Below are 22891 nucleotides of genomic sequence, written 5' to 3' on the forward strand. Positions count from 1 at the left end.
GTTTTATTTGACTTTCCCCTTCCTTTGTCCATCTCATAAAGAATATACATATATAAAATAATTTAGCTTATGTTAAATTATGTCCTTTCACCTCAGAATCTATTTCTCTAACTAAAGGTACTAAACAAAGTTGCCCCTTGTTACCTATTTTGTATGCATTGGCTATTAAAATTCTTGCAGTTTTAATACGTAACAATTCAAAAATAAGAGGTCTAGATATGATCAATAAAACTCTAAAATAATGCTATTTGCTAATGATACATTCCTCGCATTATCTAATTCCAAAGAATCTCTAGAAGAAATAGATTTATTACTTGAGAAATATATGATCTCTGGTCTTCATTTTAATAAGTCAAAATCTAAATTTTTGTTACTGAACAAGAAGAAAAAAAATACAAGTAAACAAGTATCATTTCATAGGCAAACAAGTTCTTTAAATTATCTAGAAATTATCTTGTACAAGAATTTGAATGAGTTAATATTAGTAAATTACAGTAATATCATTAATATAATTAAAACTTCTATGGAAAAATGGAATAAAATATTCTTGACCTTTGAAGATAGAACAATTTTTTAACTGTAGTCTAATTCCCAAAATTTTACACATAGCACAAGCTATTCAATTGTATCATGAGAAACATCTCCTTAAAGAAATAAACTCATTTTTACTAAAGATTCTATGTTTTCCTAAAAGCAATACAGTGGCCTTCACACATCACATAAGGCCACGGGAACAAGGAGGACTAAACTTTCCAGATATAGAATCATATATAAACGCATCCATATTTAAAGCTGTCATGCAGTGAATAAATCCTAACTACTCTGCCAACTAGACAAATGAAACTACTTCATTAACATTTTTTTCAATATTGGACAAAGTTAATAAATTATGGTACTTACTAAGTATCAATATGCAATATAACATAACTTGACCTACTAAATTAAAGGTAATTTTATTTTCAACAACTTTAGAAAATGTATTAATATAAATATGGATTTAAAACATTGGTTTACTCTTTTAATCCCATTTATCAGAACAAAAAAATTATCTTCATAAAATATATAGAGAAACAGTCACTTCTTGGGAACGCAATAATTTTATTTGTTAGATAGAAATGCATCAAAGAATTACAGGTTTTAGATGTACTAATTATAAAGATACTCTATGAAATACCATCTCAAGACTTATTAACTCTACAGAGCATCTTAATTTACTCCCATTATTTATGTAGGGTAATTAATAATTCTACTTTTAAAGATACTCCAAAATTCATAAATTACTTATATTGAATTATATATAATACTGATAACATGAAGAATGGTATCGCAAATTTATATAAAGAGATAATAACTTATAAACAATACCAAAATTATGCTTCTGGTAACACATCACTAAAAGTCATTCAATACATCTAACATCAGAAATCAAATCAAACATTTTACTATCAGTAAAACACACATCTAGTTCACAATATTGGAAAATTTTCAATTGAAAATTTTTACATGGAGCATTCTTATCACCAGATAGAGTTGCTAAAATTAGTTCTTCCAGAAATGGATTATGTTGGAAATGTGAGCAGGTGCCTAAAACTGACTAGAATCATGTTTTTTATGACTGTATTAATATTAAACCTTACTGGAATGCTATAAATAATTTTCTTCAGGCCTTATTTAATGAATCTTTTGTTTTATCTAAAACTTTAATTCTATTTAATGTAAATGAAGGTCCTCATTTCAACAAAACAAACTTGCATTTAATATGGACAATATTAGCAATTTTCAGGAAATGCATAACTAGAAGATGGAATTCAAATACATTTACCTTGGAAGACTTTTTAACTTTACTGAAAAGTACAGCATTGATGGAAATTAAAATTAAACAAACTAAGGGTTTACCCTAAGCCATTGGTAAACAATCCTTGGTAAAAAGTCTTATCATTAATTTATACTTTGCGACTACTACCAGATTCACTCTGATAACTGTATATTGTTTCATTAGCTCAGTCTTTAAGATTCGTTTGATTTCATTTTCGATGTCAGGCTGCTTGTAAATACTGTATATAGTTGTTCAGGTGTTATATATAATATTCCATGAATGTTTTAATAATATTATTTGAAAATAAAAACTACATGAGTAAAAAAAAAAGAATTAACTTAATGTAGTATTCACTATACCAGCTTAATGGTCTTGATTACTTTGCTGCCAATTAATGTGTTGTTTTATTTTATTTATTTGAAATTTATTTACTGGGAAAGTCCAACTGGGATAATATGCCTTTTTCATCAGTGGCCCAGGGAGAAAAGCTTTATTTGTGACCTCACCTTCCAATAACTTGCAATACAAGTCTAAGAAGAATATGAATTCCTGAGATGACTAGTACTGTGCCTGTTGCCTTCATCCACTTAAACATACCTGGCCAGATACTTAGCCAGGAAAGTGAAAATGTGCATGTCTGAATAATGCCATTGCATACAACATTTTAAACAGAGTTTCTCTAAGGTGTTGCTTGATCATATTAGGGAATCATACTGTGTGAACTCTTGGCCATTTAGGATACATATTTCAACACTGCAATCCATTCTCCATCAACCTCTGTGTTCTTCTAAACCTTGAAGTCTATGTCCATTCATCCTTACCTTAATGATCCTGTGTTTCTCCTCCTTACACAAACATTCTTAAAAAAATGCTGCACTTCCACTATTCCCTCTTTCTTGCAGTTCCCTGCAGTGTGTATCCACAAGTGTTTTGCTTTCAATATGACTTTCATTTGAGTCATATTTGTCCTTCCACTCAACAATCTTCATTTTCTTTACTACCTCCTGCAGTTTCTTTCCAGTTTACTCTCTAATTGCTGTATTTTCTCCTTCATCGTCCATAAGCATACTGTTATTTTCCTGCCTATATTCCTAGTGTTATGAATACGTTGTATGATTCATTCATCTTAAAATGACCTGTACCTCAAGTCCTAAGTATGCCATTCACTGTATCACTTCAGTCTTTCCTATCACAATGTTTCCTCCCCATCTCCACAGCCTTATGACTCCTGTCTTGTTATTATTACACTTTAGTCCTGCTCTCTTTCTAAATCATTCAAATTCCATCTAAACTCTTCAGATCCAACTCCAAATTACTGGTTAACAAGATTGCATCATCAGTTAAGAACTGAAACAATGGTCTTCCTCTCACTGTTGGTCTGAATTTTTCAGTTTCCCCATCAACCTTCTTGTAAGCCCATCTACCCCCAGTAAAAGCATGCCCTACAATTGGAAGGTATCTGTGCTGTAGTTCCTGGCTGATAACTATAACTTTATCTTCATGTTTCTCCTTTGGCAAACACTTTACTGCTGGTTTCCTAAAAAAAACTGCACCCATTTCAGAATTCTTTCCCGCTTCAGTCTCCTTAGGCATCTTCGTCAAAAAAAGTCTAACTCCACTTAGACCATCACTTTTGTAATCAAGTATACATCTTTGGTATGTATATCAACCATAGCTTCTATAGCCTATCCTTAGATATGACTAGCAAACTGCAGTTGTAATTTCTTATCCCTTAACAAAGCACCCACTTTATCTCTTGAATTATTCAAGTTTAAACTCACTATTCATTTTGTTACAAGTTTTATTAATATTACATGTATGAGCTTATGATTCTTTGAGTCCATTTTCTATAGTTTTCTCTGCCAGCCCAATAAACTCACATCACAAGATGAAGTTGCCAAAGATGTAGTTTAATGAACACCTGTATCACCATAAAATAACTCCGGGAAATGAACCACTTGGCCACCTGTGATTGTTTCCATTTTCTCCACTATAATGTGATCTTGGAGTTGGTATATTTAGTTAGGGGGTGGGGGGTAACCCCCCCAACATGGGGGGTGTGGGTTTGAAGCTCTCCACATGGGTGGGTTTGATTTACGTTAGTCTGTTGTTGAAGTGTTGCTGGCCAAGTTGTTCATTTCCTGGAGTTATTTTATGGTGATCTGGGTATTTGTGAAACTACATCTTCAGCAACTTTGTCTAGTCATTATAAAGTTCAAAGAAGTGGGATTTGTGTAAGCATATATATATATATATATATATATATATATATATATATATATATATAGAGCTACTTCTTTAGTATGGAGTGCTTGGATGTGTCTTATGTTGCTGACCATACCTCTCAACCTCTTAGAGCTAGAAATCAGGACAAAGCCATAAATAAAATGGGACAAAGGCCCAAAAATAGGGACACATTTTAAATACTGGTCTTACAAACTTAGAAAGTTGATAGAACAACAGGTTTTCAAAATAAAAAGAAGAACACAAACTGAATAAAAACAAAAAAGACGGTGAAGGCAAACCACTTAATAAAAATTGTATTAGTGCTTTCGTTTGACAAGTTATTCAAACTTCTTCAGATATTTATCTGAAGAAGTTAGAATAACAGGTTTTGCATTAGCATGAATTTTTTGAAGGGTTTGAAGTATGAAACTGAAATTTGCCTTATGGCATTATTTACTAAATTCAATCTTTAATGATTTGCCAATAATTTGCCAGAAAACCACAATTTTATGAAAGACGGACCAAAAATATGAGGTAAAAATCTGGACATTCTGTGAAAACCTGTACAGTTGAGAGGTATGTTGCAGACAAAGTAATAAAAAAACAAAAAAAAAACACAGGAAGGCTGAAGAAGTGAATATTTTGGACTACAGCATTGTACTGGGAGACTGCAGTGGAGTTTGGGAGGGGAACATTTTGCACATACAATAATTCTTACCTGATCTTCCTGCAGAAATTTCACATGACAAAATGTTAAATATGTTGGGCAATTTACAGTTAATATTGCCAAGTGAAAATGTACATTGTTTTGCTAGTATGTATGCATAATTAAATTTCACATCATCTTTGATAAGAAAACAAAGATGTTTATGCAAAATACAAACCTTGGCAATCTGAAATGTGAAAATGACTGAATCTATGAGGTTATCCTTCCACTTGCTAGAAATTGTTGCAATAGCTACTTTTGAATGGCTGTAATTTGAATGTGTTTTGCTAATCAGATAGTCGCCAGAGAATATTGATTCAATTCCGGTCCCATGGAATGATGTCAGCATAGCAAAAGCAAGTGCACCTGGCAAAAAATAAAATAAAACATATTATAGACTTTTAAATTCCCAATGTACACTATGTAAATGATGCAGTCTCATGCTTTTCATGAAGTGAAATGTCTTCCATATTTTAAATACACAGTGAAAAGCATTAGAACAAAATGAATGTTTTAATTCCTCAAGAAAAGATATAAGATACACACTGAGATGGTTGCCAAATTCACCTACTTTGTCAGACTCAACTGCCAGTTCATGATCTAATCTATTCATTTCAAAGATGTAATGGGCCACATTCCAAAGGAGTTGCTTTCCCTGTAAATGACTTACTCCAGTGTAAACCTGCTCTGATTCTGAAACACTTGCTCACAGTGTAAGTGACTTACTCCAGTGTAAGTCTGCTCTGATTCTGAAAGACTTGCTCACAGTGTAAGTGACTTACTCCAATGTAAGCCTGCTCTGATTCTGAAAGACTTGCTCACGGTGTAAGTGACTTACTCCAATGTAAGCCTGCTCTGATTCTGAAACATCTGCCCCTAGTGTAAGTGACTTACTCCAGTGTAAACCTGCCCTGATTCTGAAACATCTTCCCCTAGTGTAAGTGACTTACTCCAGTGTAAGCCTGCTCTGATTCTGAAAGACTTGCTCACAGTGTAAGTGACTTACTCCAATGTAAGCCTGCTCTGATTCTGAAAGACTTGCTCACGGTGTAAGTGACTTACTCCAGTGTAAGCCTGCTCTGATTCTGAAAGACTTGCTCGCAGTGCAAGTGACTTACTCCAGTGTAAGCCTGCTCTGATTCTGAAAGACTTACTCTGATTGTAAATGACTTACTTCAGTATAAGGCCTATATGTAAACAGGTTTACACTGAGATCAAGTCTTTTGAAACCTGACCCACTTCTCAATCAAAGGATAACCTAGCCTGTGACATTAACAGAGCATGCTGGAGAGACAAATATATCTCCCAGAGATTGATGCTACTCTGGAATAAACTTTCCAATTCATATGAAGCAGAGCTCCTCACTGACCCTATTCAAGCATAACCTGGACAAAAGGATGGGAAACCACAAATTCACCCAGGGGTGGCACCCATGTCCCTCATGGACAGGGGTAGTTGGTGCTTATCTTAGACTTGCTCTGTAAATTATGTCCATCTACCCAAGGACGGTTGAGTCAACTCAGGATTAACATAGCTAGGCATGTAAAGGCTCTAGGGTGGCTAGCCTAGTAACCTGCTATGAACCTATTAAGAAAGCCACTCCTATACAAAAATTAAAACTAATATTCAAACAATAATTAACATCTCCTATAATAATTGATGATCATGTAATTACTTTTATAATCCTATTTCATGCTTAATCATGGATGATCAGGAAAAACTGAACCTACAAAGGTGTTTGGTAAATATGTACCGCAGGCTATTGTGACATTTAGCTGAAACTGCAATGTCCCTGACAAATGCAATATATAGGTATGCGTGTGTGTGTGTGTGTGTGTGTGTGTGTGTGTGTGTGTGTGTGTGTGTGTGTGTGTGTGTGATGAGGGTATGTGCAAATGTCTGTGTCTCCCTGGGTGCATGGGAGTGCCTGAGTGTGCATATGTGTATCTGTGTCTGCATATGCTCATATTCATGGACATTCATATGTAGTGCCTCAGCTGTTTTTCAATACACAATTAAAAGATTTTCTGATATATTATTGCTATACAAAAATGTTATGACAAAGTCATATCTGTACAAGACATGTAAGTTCTACATGCATTATGTATAAGCATGTGTTGAGATCTGTACACGTTTACAGTAAGCATACTATGCTATTCCTGTATAAAATGTATTTTATTTTCAGGTATATTTCAAGTCTCATATCATCCTGTCTCACAGACCATAATAAGAGCTCCTCAGCTTTTTATTATAAACTTTAGCTTTAATTTGTGTTTGTCAAGAAACAATAAAACTATGTATTCAAATCTACCAAGAGACTCCAACAACTGTCTGTACAAGATTTAAATTTATATTTGAATAAATGTTAAGATGAAAATTAGGACAACTTTTCAGAATCTACAAGAATAGTTTTACAGGGTTTCCATAAAAGTACATATACTGTGACATTCGATATTTTCAAATGATGTCTTATTTCCTCATACTTTGGAAAGAGACATTTATAAGCATGTTTGAAATGTATAAAATGTAGTGAATTGGTTTGAATATATATGTATATATGGATTCATTTCATAACACTGAAACTTCATAATACTGAAAATGACAAAACTTCATAATACTGAAGACCAAAATACTGAAAGCTCAAAATACTGAATACTCAAAATACTGAAACTCAAAATACTGAAAACACATATTATGCGTAAACTCAGCTTAAACAACATAAATCACAGCAATTTCTACCAAATAAATGCTGGGGGGCAAGCCCCCCTGCACCCCATGTGGGGCTTCACACCCCTGTTAATTATATATATCTACTCCAAGATTACATTTAACTACACTATGTGCAATCTTGAAGTTGATATATCTAATTAGCAGGGGGTGTGGGGGGGCGCAGCCCCCCACATGCGGGGTGCAAGGGGGCTTGCCCCCCTGCATATATTTGGTAGAAATTGTTGTGATTTATGTTGCTTAAGCTGAGTTTACGCATAATATGTGTTTTCATTATTTTGAGTTTCAGTATTTTGAGTATTCAGTATTTTGAGCTTTCAGTATTTTGGTTTCAGTGTTTTGATTTTCAGTATTTTGATATTTCAATGTTATGAAGTGAATCCGTATACATACATATATATATATATATATATATATATATATATATATATATATATATATATATATACATATATATATCAGTAAAACCACTATATTTTATATGTTGATATGGGATAAATAAAATGATACATAGTCTAGAAATGGTCTGTAGAATGATAAAGTAATCACAGCCAGATTTCTTAACTTTTGTACTGAAAACAACTTTTTTGATTTTCAAACTAAAACATGGCTTTGCAGAATTTTATAGCATTTTTCAGATAGCATGGGAGGTTTAAAATCATGCAAAATATATTAACTTTCATTCTAGAGGAAGTGTAAGTAACAAACCAAAAAAGTTTGCACATCACCCTTATTCTTAAAAATCGGCAGCAAAACACTTTTTCTCCATTCCTCAGGCATCCTCTCACTTTCCAAGATTTCATTAAACAATCTGGTTAAAAAACACACTGCCATTTTGCCTAAACACCTCCATGCTTCCACAGGTATCTCATCTGGACACATGTTCAATTCTTCATCCTCTTCATAGCTTTCCTTACTTCCTACTTGTTAACCCATTGCACTTCATGATTCACTATCCCCACATCATTCAACCTTCTCTCCCTCTCATTCTCTTCATTCATCAACCCCTCAAAGTACTCTATCCATCTGTTCAACACACTCTCCTAGCTTGTATGTTTCCCTCATTATCCTTTATCACCTTTACCTGCTGCAAATCTTTCCTACCTCGGTCCCTCTATCTAGCCAGTCGGTACAGGTCCTTTTCTCCCTCCTTAGTGTCCAACCTTTCATACAACTCTTCATATGCCTTATCCTTAGTCTTCACCACCTCTCTCTTTGCCATGCACCTCATCTCCTTATAAAGTATATATATAGTTAAAAAACTATATATATATATATATATATATATATATATATATATATATATATATATATATATATATATATATATATATATATCTATATATATATATGGGTCTGTTTCAAATTAGTGAAATTTCACTTACCTGAATTTTAAATGATCGAGGCGATAACATCGAAATTGCATTTAAATGAGCACTAGCAATAGTGACATTTCACCAGAGAAAGGAAGCAGTTGGCCAGCATTCAATTTGCCCTTTTCCAAACTATAGTGTGATCTTGGAGTTCGTATATTTAGTTAGGGGGTGTGGTCGTGTATCCCCCCACATTGGAGGGTGTGCTGGGCAAAGCCCCCCCCCACTTGGGTGGGGTTGATATGCTTTGATTTGTTTATTTGTCCATGTTAGCTAACTGCTTTCTTTCCCTAGTGGAACTATCGGTGTTGTGAGTGCTCGTTGAAATGCAAGTTTGGTGTTATCTGATCTTTCATTTATTTTATTATTTATTTTAAGTTTGATGACCGGGGAAGTCCACTGGGTCTGAAAGAGCCCCTTTTCAGTGGAGGCCTGGGGAGAAAAGCTTCACAATAATGTAAGTTACATGCCAGATTTAACAAAGTTATAATTGAATACAGAAAATTAAACCATTTTAGATTGGATGCACAGTGTTTGCAGACATAAGTTCTTACAGGATATTAATATTTTAGATTAGATGCATAAAAAAAATTGCAGTTTGAAGACACAAATTATAAAGAGGGACAAGGTTAAATACAGAGAATAAACATTACATAATAGTGAGACATTTTGTTATGAGCTCCTTATAGGTTAAACCATCTTAAACTATATAGCTGCTAGGCACTTGTAGGTTAGGAGAACCTTTTATTTGGAGAAGTAACGGAATGTAAATAGAGGAAAGAATAGTATAATAGATATTAAGAGAGAGAATATTAGGTTCTGGAGGGAAAGGGATAGATTTTTGGTAGAAAAGAAACCTTATTAGTGGAAACTGGAGAAGATATCAGTGCACGGTAGAAAGTGGGGGGTTATGTTGGAGCATGACAGGGGCATTCCCATTTGGAAGATAGATAAGAGAGTAGCTACGATTTTAAATAAGTATGGTTAGGTAGGTTATACAGGGATGGTGGGAGAGAGTTCCACTTTTTGGCTAAGGAGTAGGAGAGTAGGAGTTGGCCAGCAGGCTGTGCTGGTTTGTAGACCTGAAGGAAATTTAGGTTTGTGGATTGGAGTGGATGGATGGGTAGCTAAGGTTTTTAAGGAGGCAGCAAGGGATGGGCAGTTGGTAGGTTTATAGATGAGCTTGTGTGCAGTGGTGAGTTGTAGGTAATTGAGGTAGTTCAAATCAGTTTAGGGTGTGGAGAAAGTGGCAGTGGTGGAATAAGTTTTTTGAGTTGGTTGCAAATTTGGCGATCTTGTGGTAGCAGGATTGGAGTTTGGATCTTAGGCTGAGAGGGAGATTGGTGAACAGAAGAGCACCATACATGAGGGACGGGTGTAGGAAGTGGATGCTAGTGTTTGGTGGGTAGAGGGGCTGAGGAAGCGGTTGTGCCTATAGAGGAGACCTATCTTTTGTTGGGTTTTCTTGATTGTGGAGTGGATGTGTGTATCAAATTTAAGTTCTTCATCTATGATAATGCCGAGAAGCTTGGTGTCGGTAACGATTTTAAGGGGGGGGGGGGTTGTTTTAGGTCTGTATGGAGATAGAGGTTTTATCAATTGTGGAGTTTTTGGTGGGGGAAAAGTCATTAGCTTGGTTTTATTTATGTTTAGAGCTAAATGGTTGGACTGCATCCAAGTTTCTATTTTGGGGAAAGCTATTTGGGTTTTGGATTGTAGCTCTGAGGGAGGGAAGACTGAGCAGATGATACTAGAGTCATCTGCATATTGAATGAGAGTTGATTCTGGGATGAAGTGGTGAAAATTGTTTATAAATAGGTTGAAGAGTAGAGGACCTAGAACTGAACCTTTTGGGACACCTGTGGGTGTAGGAAGGAAGGGGGAGGTTGAAGTATTCCACTGGACCGCTTGTTGGCAGTTGGACAAGTAGCTGGAAAACCAGGATATGGTGCTGGGAGATAGTTGTAGGGTGGAGAGTTGGGATGATGGTATCTAAGGCCTTTAAGAGATCTAGGAACAGTGTGGAGATGAATTTGCCTTGGTCGCATTTCAGGTTGATGGTTTTGAGAAAGGAAAGAAGATCAGTCATGGTGATGTGGCTAAGGCGGCAGCCATGTTGGGTGGGTTAGAGGAGACTGTTTTGGGTTAGGTGAGGCATGAGTTGTGAATGGATAGATTTTTCTAGTATTTTAGAAAGACAGGCAAGGATGTCAATAGGCCTGAAGTTGGGGGTATCAGTATTTTTGCCACTTTTGTGTAGGGGATGATGTAAGCATGTCACCAGATAGAAGGAACGTATGATTTTTTATGACATTTAAAATTCGGGTAAATGAAATTTTGTTAATTTGAAGTAGACCCATAGATAGATAGATAGATAGATAGATAGATAGATAGATAGATAGATAGATGGATAGATAGATGGATAAACAGAAAGATAGATAGATAGATAGATAGATAGATAGATAGATAGATAGATAGATAGATAGATAGATAGATAGATAGATAGATAGAGGGATAGATAGACAGATAGATAGATAGATAGATAGATAGATAGATAGATAGATAGATAGATAGATAGATAGATAGATAGATAGATAGATAGATAGATAGATAGATAGATAGATAGACGGACAGACAGACAGACAGATAGATAGATAGATAGATAGATAGATAGATAGATAGATAGATAGATAGATAGATAGATAGATGGATATGTGAATATATCAAGTGTGTGTAGGGTCAACAACTGCCTATTTAACAGCATATGGTCAACTAAGCAGTTCAGTAACAGGTGTGTGAGACCACACAAATCCAGGGATTGGGAAATTTTGCCCTTATCCCATGTCTGTGTGATTTCAGCGTTAGTATATATAATTAACAGGGGTAGGGGCACAACCCCCAAAATGGGAGGGCAGAGGGCTTGCATATGAAAAAATTATGTTTTTGGTTTGTTTTTTTTAAAGTTAGATTTTGCATGCACTAAGGCTGTTTCTCAGTACACAGGTAGTACTGTGTTGTGTGTGTGTGGCAGTAAAAGTCTCAAATGTGTGAAATGTCAACTGCATGTGGTCAGATAGACAGTTGGTCACCAAATATGCAATAGTGACAATTCTTGAAAAGGGAATATTCCCTTTAAACATGGATTGTGCAGTCTCATAATTTGTATATCTATTTAGCAGGTAGTATGGGGGGGGGGCAAGGTGGCTTGCCTTTCTGCAAGAACATTGAAAAATGTGGAATCCAACCACATAAAAAAATTGGAAAATCTGATAAAATCAAACTGCATTTTGTCAATGTTACCCCCATGCCAAAAAATGATGTTTATTTTGTTATTTTATCATTAGACATTGCATGCACTAAGGCTGTTTCCTCAATACATGCATTGCATGGTCTTTACTTCCATGCTTTTCAGCATTTGAGGTAACCATTCTAACTTTTAACTTTGGGTGTTTTTATCAAAATCATTTACACCCATATATATATATATATATATATATATATATATATATATATATATATATATGTGTGTGTGTGTGTGTGTGTGTGTGTGTGTGTATAAATAAATATCTATATCTAGCTATTTATATTTTATATATATATATATATATATATATATATATATATATATATATATATATATTTATGGGTTATGTTCAGAATTTCAAAGTCTAAAACTTCGAATTCCATATGATCGATGATCATTTGTTAAAAGTTTTAAAACCTTGAAATCCTGAATGGAGATGGTCATACAGCGCAGACCTTAAGATTTTCCTTGTCCTCGCTGTAGTACAATCTCGGAGTTGGTATATTTAAGTAGGGGGGTACAGGGGGGCTTTCCCCCCTGCATACACTTGTCTTTTTTTTGTTTAGTGGTGTTTCGGCGGAGAGTTCACTATTTCGAGATTCCAAGATCTCAAGATTTTGAACTCGATGTTCTGAAACTCGAGATTCTGGGATTTCGAAATTTAGAAGTGAATATATAAATATATATATATATATATATATATATATATATATATATATGTCTATATTAGATAAACAAATGCTTAAAATGTCGAGTACGATACGTTCGACAGCTTTTAAGTGAACGTTCGTCTAAGCGAAACCCCAGAAAGTCGAAAGAAAAAGTATAGAAAAGTTATAGTTTGCCGGCTGTCATGAAGCCAATGGCTGGCAACTAAAATGTACTGTGCACTATTATGACCTCCCCAAAGAAAACACCAAAAAAACCCAAAAACAAATCGACAGACAAAATAAAGTGGATGGCTTTGCCCCCCCCACATCCCCCAATGTGGGGGCTGTGCCCCCCACTCCCCCCTACTTAAATATACCAACTCCGAGATGGTACCACAGAGGAGGACTGTGATAACATTACACAGGTTAAACGTTGAGACTGCACCACAGTGTAGGACTGTAAGAACGGCTGGACAGGGTGAACGTTCTGACGTCAGCCTTTGGCTTCATGATGGATGACCGGCTACAACTCCTTGTTTCAACATTCTGGGTTTTGCTTAGTTCAACATTCGCTTAAAAGCTATCGAGCATGTCGTACCTGACATTTCAAGTGCTCATTCATCTAATAGGAACCCTATATATATATATATATATATATATATATATATATATATATATATATATATATATATATATATATGGGTCACCTTCATTTGCCTGACAATTCATTTGCCTGACAGAAATTTCAGGCAGCCCAATTGCCTGAAAGTTAATTTGCCTGACAATTCATTTCCTCGACAATTAGAACAAAGCAAGTAAAAGGTATATGTCCTTTTCCCCACTGTAGTACGATCCTGGAGTTAGAATATATAGTTGGGGGGGTGTAGGGGAAGTCCCCCACCTACTTTGGTTTTAGTGACCAATAAAAAAACAAACTGGACAATATAAAACCAAGGAAAGCTATCACTTGTGTGGACGTTCGATGTTTTCAAATTTTGCAGTTTCAAGTTCGATGAAAAGGTGTTTGATAGAAAGCCTCTTCAAGGAAATAATAGGAGCCCTATGAGTCAAAATGGCATGATTTTGCAATGTTCTGTATGCATCCTTCAGCAATTCTAAAACTTATGAAACATGTCAACAATGCATCCTTCTAGCAGGCAGAATGTCTTTATTAAGAAGTGTGCTAGTGCAATGTGGAATGACAAAAAGTATGCTGTAGGACATATTGTTACTTCTTGGAATGAGCTGAAATGTCATGATTCCATCTTGTCTGGTAACAAGAAATGAACATTGAATACCTTTTTGTTATGTGTGAGAATGACAAATCATCTCTGAGTCAACTCTGATTTGTTTTGAAAAATATATATTCGTAAATACATCATGGAGTAGATTGAGCTTATGATAGTTTTAATAATGCACTGCGTTCCTGGTTGAGTTTGAGATTGTCCCATTTTGTATCCTGCATCTGCCATATTGTTAAAGGTACATCATAGAAAATATTTTGTATGCAAGAAACATTCACTATATCTGAATGCTTCTGTGTGTCATTCACACTTGTAAACAAAAAATGCATAACAAGTTGTGTTTCATCCAAATCCAAAAAAAACATGTACATAGATGGATAAGGCTGAAATTAAGCTTGAGATACAAATGATGATAAAGCTCCATATAGCAGGGTTGTGGAAGGACAAAGAAAAAACATACATTTGTGAGAAATCACTCAGCATCAATACATAACTTCTAGGAACTAGTCATGATACATAACCACTAGGAACTGGTCATGATTCATAACATCTAGGAACTGGGCATTATACATAACCTCTAGGAACTGGTCATGAAACATAATCTTTAGGAACTGGTCATGATTCATAGCTTCTAGGAACTGGGCATGATACATAACCTCTAGGAACTGGTCACGATACATAACCTCTAGGAACTGGGCATGACTCATAACCTCTAGGAACTGGTCATGATACATAACCTCTAGGAACTGGTCATGATACATAACCTCTAGGAACTGGTCATGATACATAACCTCTAGGAACTGGGCATGATTCATAACCTCTAGGAACTGGTCATGATACATAACCTCTAGGAACTGGTCACGATACATAACCTCTAGGACCTGGGCATGATTCATAACCTCTAGGAACTGGTCACGATACATAACATCTAGGAACTGGGCATGATACATAACCTCTAGGAACTGGTCATGATACATAACCTCTAGGAACTGGTCATGATACATAACCTCTAGGAACTGGGCATGATTCATAACCTCTAGGAACTGGTCACGATACATAACATCTAGGAACTGGGCATGATACATAACCTCTAGGAACTGGGCATGATACATAACCTCTAGGAACTGGGCATGATACATAACCTCTGGGAACTGGTCACGATACATAACCTCTAGGAACTGGTCATGATACATAACCTCTAGGAACTGGTCACAATACATAACCTCTAGGAACTGGGCACGATACATAACCACTAGGAACTGGTCACGATACATAACCTCTAGGAACTGGGCATGATTCATAACCTCTAGGAACTGGTCATGATACATAACCTCTAGGAACTGGGAATTATACATAACCTCTAGGAACTGGTCATGATACATAACCTCTAGGAACTGGGCATGATTCATAACCTCTAGGAACTGGTCATGATTAATAACCTCTAGGAACTGGGAATTATACATAACCTCTAGGAACTAGTCATGATACATAACCTCTAGGAACTGGGCATGATTCATAACCTCTAGGAACTGGTCATGATACATAACCTGTAGGAACTGGTCATGATACATAACCTCTAGGAACTGGTTATGATTCATAACCTCTAAGAACTGGTTATGATACATAACCTCTAGTTACTAGTCATGATACATAACCTCTAGGAACTGGTCACGATACATAACATCTAGGAACTGGGCATGATACATAACCTCTAGGAACTGGGCACGATACATAACCTCTAGGAACTGGGCATGATTCATAACCTCTAGGAACTGGGAATTATACATAACCTCTAGGAACTAGTCATGATACATAACCTCTAGGAATTCGGCATGATTCATAACCTCTAGGAACTGGTCACGATACATAACCGCTAGGAACTGGGCATGATTCCTAACCTCTAGGAACTGATCATGATACATAACCTCTAGGAACTGGTCATGATACATAACCTCTAGGAACTGGTCACGATACATAACCTTTAGGAACTGGGCATGATTCATAACCTCTAGGAACTGGTCACGATACATAACCTCAAGGAACTGGTCATGATACATAACCTCTAGGAACTGGTAATGATACATAACCTCTAGGAACTGGGCATGATACATAACCTCAAGGAACTGGGCATGATTCATAACCTCTAGGAACTGGTCACAATACATAACCTCTAGGAACTGCTCATGATACATAACCTCTAGGAACTGGGCATGATTCATAACCTCTAGGAACTGGTCATGATACATAACCTCTAGGAACTGGTCACAATACATAACCTCTAGGAACTGGTCACAATACATAACCTCTAGGAACTGGGCATGATACATAACCTCTAGGAACTGGTCATGATACATAACCTCTAGGAACTGGTCACGATACATAACCTCTAGGAACTGGGCATGATACATAACCTCTAGGAACAAGTCATGATACATAACCTCTGGGAACTGGTCATGATACAAACCTCTAGGAACTGGTCATGATACATAACCTCTAGGAACTGGTCATGATACATAACCTCTAGGAACTGGGCATGATTCATAACCTCTAGGAACTGGTCATGATACATAACCTCTAGGAACTGGGCATGATTCATAACCTCTAGGAACTTGTCATGATACATAACATCTAGGAACTGGTCATGATACATAACCTCTAGGAACTGGTTATGATTCATAACCTCTAGGAACTGGTTATGATATATAACCTCTAGGAACTGGTCATGATACATAACCTCTAGGAAATGGTCACGATACATAACCTCTGGGAACTGGGCATGATACATAACCTCTAGGAACTGGAAATTATACATAACCTCTAGGAATTGGGCATGATACATAACCTCTAGGAACTGGTCACGATACATAACCTCTAGGAACTGGTCATGATACATAACCTCTAGGAACTGGTCATGATACATAACCTCTAGGAACTGGTCACGATACATAACCTCTAGGAACTGGGCATTAATCATAACCTCTAGGAACTAGGCATGATACATAACCTCTAGGAACTGGGCATGATTCATAACCTCTAGGAACTGGTCATGATACATAACCTCTAGGAACTGGTCATGATACATAACCTCTAGGAACTGGGCATGATTCATAACCTCTAGGAACTGGGCATGATTCATAACCTGTAGGAACTGGTCATGATACATAACCTCTAGGAACTGGGCATGATTCATAACCTCTAGGAACTGGTCATGATACCTAACCTCTAGGAACTGGTCACGATACATAACCTCTAGGAACTGGTCACGATACATAACCTCTAGGAACTGGGCATGATTCACAACCTCTAGGAACTGGTCACGATACATAACATCTAGGAACTGGGCATGATACATAACCTCTAGGAACTGGGCATGATACATAACCTCTAGGAACTGGTCACGATACATAACCTCTAGGAACTGGGAACGATACATAACCTCTAGGAACTGGCCATGATTCATAACCTCTAGGAACTGGGCATGATACATAACCTCTAGGAACTAGTCATGATACATAACCTCTAGGTACTGGTCATGATACATAACCTCTAGGAACTGGGCACGATACATAACCTCTAGGAACTGGGCATGATTCATAACCTCTAGGAACTGGGCATGATACATAACCTCTAGGAACTAGTCATGATACATAACCTCTAGGAACTGGTCACAATACATAACCTCTAGGAACTGGTCATGATACATAACCACTAGGAACTGGGCATGATACGTAACCTCTAGGAACTGAGCATGATTCATAACCTCTAGGAACTGGTCATGATACATAACCTCTAGGAACTGGTCACGATACATAACCTCCAGGAACTGGGCATGATACATAACCTCTAGGAACTAGTCATGATTCATAACCTCTAGGAACTGGTCATGATACATAATCTCTAGGAACTGGGCATGATTCATAACATCTAGGAACTGGTCACAATACATAACCTCTAGGAACTGGGCATGATACATAACCTCTAGGAACTGAGCATGATACATAACCTCTAGGAACTGGTCACAATACATAACCTCTAGGAACTGGTCACGATACATAACCTCCAGGAACTGGTCATGATACCTAACCTCTAGGAACTGGTCATGATACATAACATCTAGGAACTTGGCATGATACATAACCTCTAGGAACTGGGCATGATACATAACCTCTAGGAACTGGTCATGATACATAACCTCTAGGAACTGGTCATGATACATAACCTCTAGGAAATGGTCAAGATACATAACCTCTAGGAACTGGGCATGATTCATAACCTCTAGGAACTGGTCATGATACATAACCTCTAGGAACTGGGCATGATACATAACCTCTAGGAACTGGGCATGATACATAACATCTAGGAACTGGTCATGATACATAACCTCTTGGAACTGGGCATGATTCATAACCTCTAGGAACTGGTCATGATACATAACCTCTAGGAAATGGTCATGATACATAACCTCTGGGAACTGGGCATGATACATAACCTCTAGGAACTGGGAATTATACATAACCTCTAGGAATTGGGCATGATACATAACCTCTAGGAACTGGTCACAATACATAACCTCTAGGAACTGGTCATGATACATAACCTCTAGGAACTGGTCATGATACATAACCTCTAGGAAATGGTCATGATACATAACCTCTAGGAACTGGGCATGATTCATAACCTCTAGGAACTGGGCATGATTCATAACCTCTAGAAACTGGTCATGATACATAACCTCTAGGAACTGGGCATGATTCATAACCTCTAGGAACTGGTCACGATACATAACCTCTGGGAACTGGTCATGATACATAACCTCTAGGAACTGGTCATGATACATAACCTCTAGGAACTGGTCATGATACATAACCTCTAGGAACTGGGCATGATTCATAACCTCTAGGAACTGGTCATGATACATAACCTCTAGGAACTGGTCATGATACATAACCTCTAGGAACTGGTCATGATACATAACCTCTAGGAACTGGGCATGATTCATAACCTCTAGGAACTGGTCATGATGCATAACCTCTAGGAACTGGGCATGATTCATAACCTCTAGGAACTGGTCACGATACATAACATCTAGGAACTGGGCATGATACATAACCTCTAGGAACTGGTCATGATACATAAACTCTAGGAACTGGTCATGATACATAACTTCTAGGAACTGGTCATGATTCATAACCTCTAGGAACTGGTCATGATACATAACCTCTAGGAACTGGTCACGATACATAACCTCAAGGAACTGGTCATGATACATAACCTCTAGGAACTGGTTATGATTCATAACCTCTAAGAACTGGTTATGATACATAACCTCTAGGAACTGGTCATGATACATAACCTTTAGGAAATGGTCATGATACATAACCTCTGGGAACTGGGCATGATACATAACCTCTAGGAACTGGTCCCGATACATAACCTCCAGGAACTGGTCATGATACATAACCTTTAGGAACTGGTCACGATACATAACCTCTAGGAAATGGGCATGATTCATAACCTCTAGGAACTGGTCATGATGCATAACCTCTAGGAACTGGTCACGATACATAACCTCTAGGAACTGGGCATGATACATAACCTCTAGGAACTGGTCATGATACATAACCTCTAGGAACTGGTCATGATACATTACCTCTAGGAACTGGTCACGATACATAACCTCTAGGAACTAGTCATGATACATAACCTCTAGGAAATGGTCATGATACATAACCTCTAGGAACTGGTCACGATACATAACCTCTAGGAACTGGTCACAATACATAACCTCTAGGAACTGGGCATGATTCATAACCTCTAGGAACTGGTCATGATACATAACCTCTAGGAACTGGTCACGATACATAACCTCCAGGAACTGGTCATGATACATAACCTCTAGGAACTGGGCATGATTCATAACCTCTAGGAACTGGTCATGATACATAACCTCTAGGAACTGGTCATGATACATAACCTCTAGGAACTGGTCACTATACATAACCTCCAGGAACTGGTCACGATACATAACCTCTAGGAACTGGTCATGATTCATAACCTCTAGGAACTGGTCATGATTCATAACCTCTAGGAACTGGGCATGATACATAACCTCTAGGAACTGGTAATGATACATAACCTCTAGTAACTGGTCACGATACATAACCTCTAGGAACTGGTCATGATACATAATCTCTAGGAACTGGGCATGATTCATAACCTCTAGGAACTGGTCACAATACATAACCTCTAGGAACTGGGCATGATACATAACCTCTAGGAACTGAGCATGATACATAACCTCTAGGAACTGGTCACAATACATAACCTCTAGGAACTGGTCACGATACATAACCTCCAGGAACTGGTCATGATACCTAACCTCTAGGAACTGGTCATGATACATAACATCTAGGAACTTGGCATGATACATAACCTCTAGGAACTGGTCATGATACATAACCTCTAGGAACTGGTCATGATACATAACCTCTAGGAAATGGTCACGATACATAACCTCTAGGAACTGGGCATGATTCATAACCTCTAGGAACTGGTCATGATACATAACCTCTAGGAACTGGGCATGATACATAACCTCTAGGAACTGGGCATGATACATAACATCTAGGAACTGGTCATGATACATAACCTCTTGGAACTGGGCATGATTCATAACCTCTAGGAACTGGTCATGATACATAACCTCTAGGAAATGGTCATGATACATAACCTCTGGGAACTGGGCATGATACATAACCTCTAGGAACTGGGAATTATACATAACCTCTAGGAATTGGGCATGATACATAACCTCTAGGAAATGGTCACGATACATAACCTCTAGGAACTGGGCATGATTCATAACCTCTAGGAACTGGTCATGATACATAACCTCTAGGAAATGGTCATGATACATAACCTCTAGGAACTGGGCATGATTCATAACCTCTAGGAACTGGGCATGATTCATAACCTCTAGAAACTGGTCATGATACATAACCTCTAGGAACTGGGCATGATTCATAACCTCTAGGAACTGGTCACGATACATAACCTCTGGGAACTGGTCATGATACATAACCTCTAGGAACTGGTCATGATACATAACCTCTAGGAACTGGTCACGATACATAACCTCTAGGAACTGGGCATGATTCATAACCTCTAGGAACTGGTCATGATACATAACCTCTAGGAACTGGTCATGATACATAACCTCTAGGAACTGGTCATGATACATAACCTCTAGGAACTGGGCATGATTCATAACCTCTAGGAACTGGTCATGATGCATAACCTCTAGGAACTGGGCATGATTCATAACCTCTAGGAACTGGTCACGATACATAACATCTAGGAACTGGGCATGATACATAACCTCTAGGAACTGGTCATGATACATAAACTCTAGGAACTGGTCATGATACATAACTTCTAGGAACTGGTCATGATTCATAACCTCTAGGAACTGGTCATGATACATAACCTCTAGGAACTGGTCACGATACATAACCTCAAGGAACTGGTCATGATACATAACCTCTAGGAACTGGTTATGATTCATAACCTCTAAGAACTGGTTATGATACATAACCTCTAGGAACTGGTCATGATACATAACCTTTAGGAAATGGTCATGATACATAACCTCTGGGAACTGGGCATGATACATAACCTCTAGGAACTGGTCCCGATACATAACCTCCAGGAACTGGTCATGATACATAACCTTTAGGAACTGGTCACGATACATAACCTCTAGGAAATGGGCATGATTCATAACCTCTAGGAACTGGTCATGATGCATAACCTCTAGGAACTGGTCACGATACATAACCTCTAGGAACTGGGCATGATACATAACCTCTAGGAACTGGTCATGATACATAACCTCTAGGAACTGGTCATGATACATTACCTCTAGGAACTGGTCACGATACATAACCTCTAGGAACTGGTCACAATACATAACCTCTAGGAAATGGTCATGATACATAACCTCTAGGAACTGGTCATGATACATAACCTCTAGGAACTGGTCACGATACATAACCTCCAGGAACTGGTCATGATACATAACCTCTAGGAACTGGGCATGATTCATAACCTCTAGGAACTGGTCATGATACATAACCTCTAGGAACTGGTCATGATACATAACCTCTAGGAACTGGTCACTATACATAACCTCCATGAACTGGTCACGATACATAACCTCTAGGAACTGGTCATGATACATAACCTCTTGGAACTGGGCATGATTCATAACCTCTAGGAACTGGTCACGATACATAACCTCTAGGAACTGGTCATGATTCATAACCTCTAGGAACTGGTCATGATTCATAACCTCTAGGAACTGGGCATGATACATAACCTCTAGGAACTGGTAATGATACATAACCTCTAGGAACTGGTCACGATACATAACCTCTAGTAACTGGTCACGATACATAACCTCTAGGAACTGGTCATGATTCATAGCCACTAGGAACTGGTCATGATTCATAACCTCTAGGAACTGGGCATGATACATAACCTCTAGGAACTGGGCACAATACATAACCTCTAGGAACTGGTCATGATACATAACCTCTAGGAACTGGTCACGATACATAACCTCTAAAAACTGGTCATGATTCATAACCTCTAGGAACTGGGCATGATACATAACCTCTAGGAACTGGGCATGATACATAACCTCTAGGAAGTGGTCATGATACATAGGTTCATAGGTTCATAGGTTCATACTAGGCTATCTGCCCTAGGGCATTTATAAGCCTAGCCAGAGTGTGTGTGGCTTTCACCACCCCTTAGGATGAGAATACTATACCCATTAGTTTGC

The 22891-nt window shown here is 37.5% G+C and overlaps 1 protein-coding gene across 1 annotated transcript in view; it reads right to left on the minus strand.

Moving 5' to 3' along the window:
- LOC122810771 overlaps positions 1-22891 on the minus strand; it is a 447989-nt gene that overhangs the window by 60430 nt on the left and 364668 nt on the right. The window contains exon 6 of the mRNA XM_044082332.1: positions 4927-5114. Coding sequence (XP_043938267.1) covers positions 4927-5114 — 188 coding nt within the window. The remainder of the gene's footprint in view (positions 1-4926; positions 5115-22891) is intronic.

The sequence above is a fragment of the Protopterus annectens genome, chromosome 9.part0 (assembly GCF_019279795.1).
Source record: "Protopterus annectens isolate FY-2018-M chromosome 9.part0, PAN1.0, whole genome shotgun sequence".
Lineage (NCBI taxonomy): Eukaryota > Metazoa > Chordata > Ceratodontiformes > Protopteridae > Protopterus > Protopterus annectens.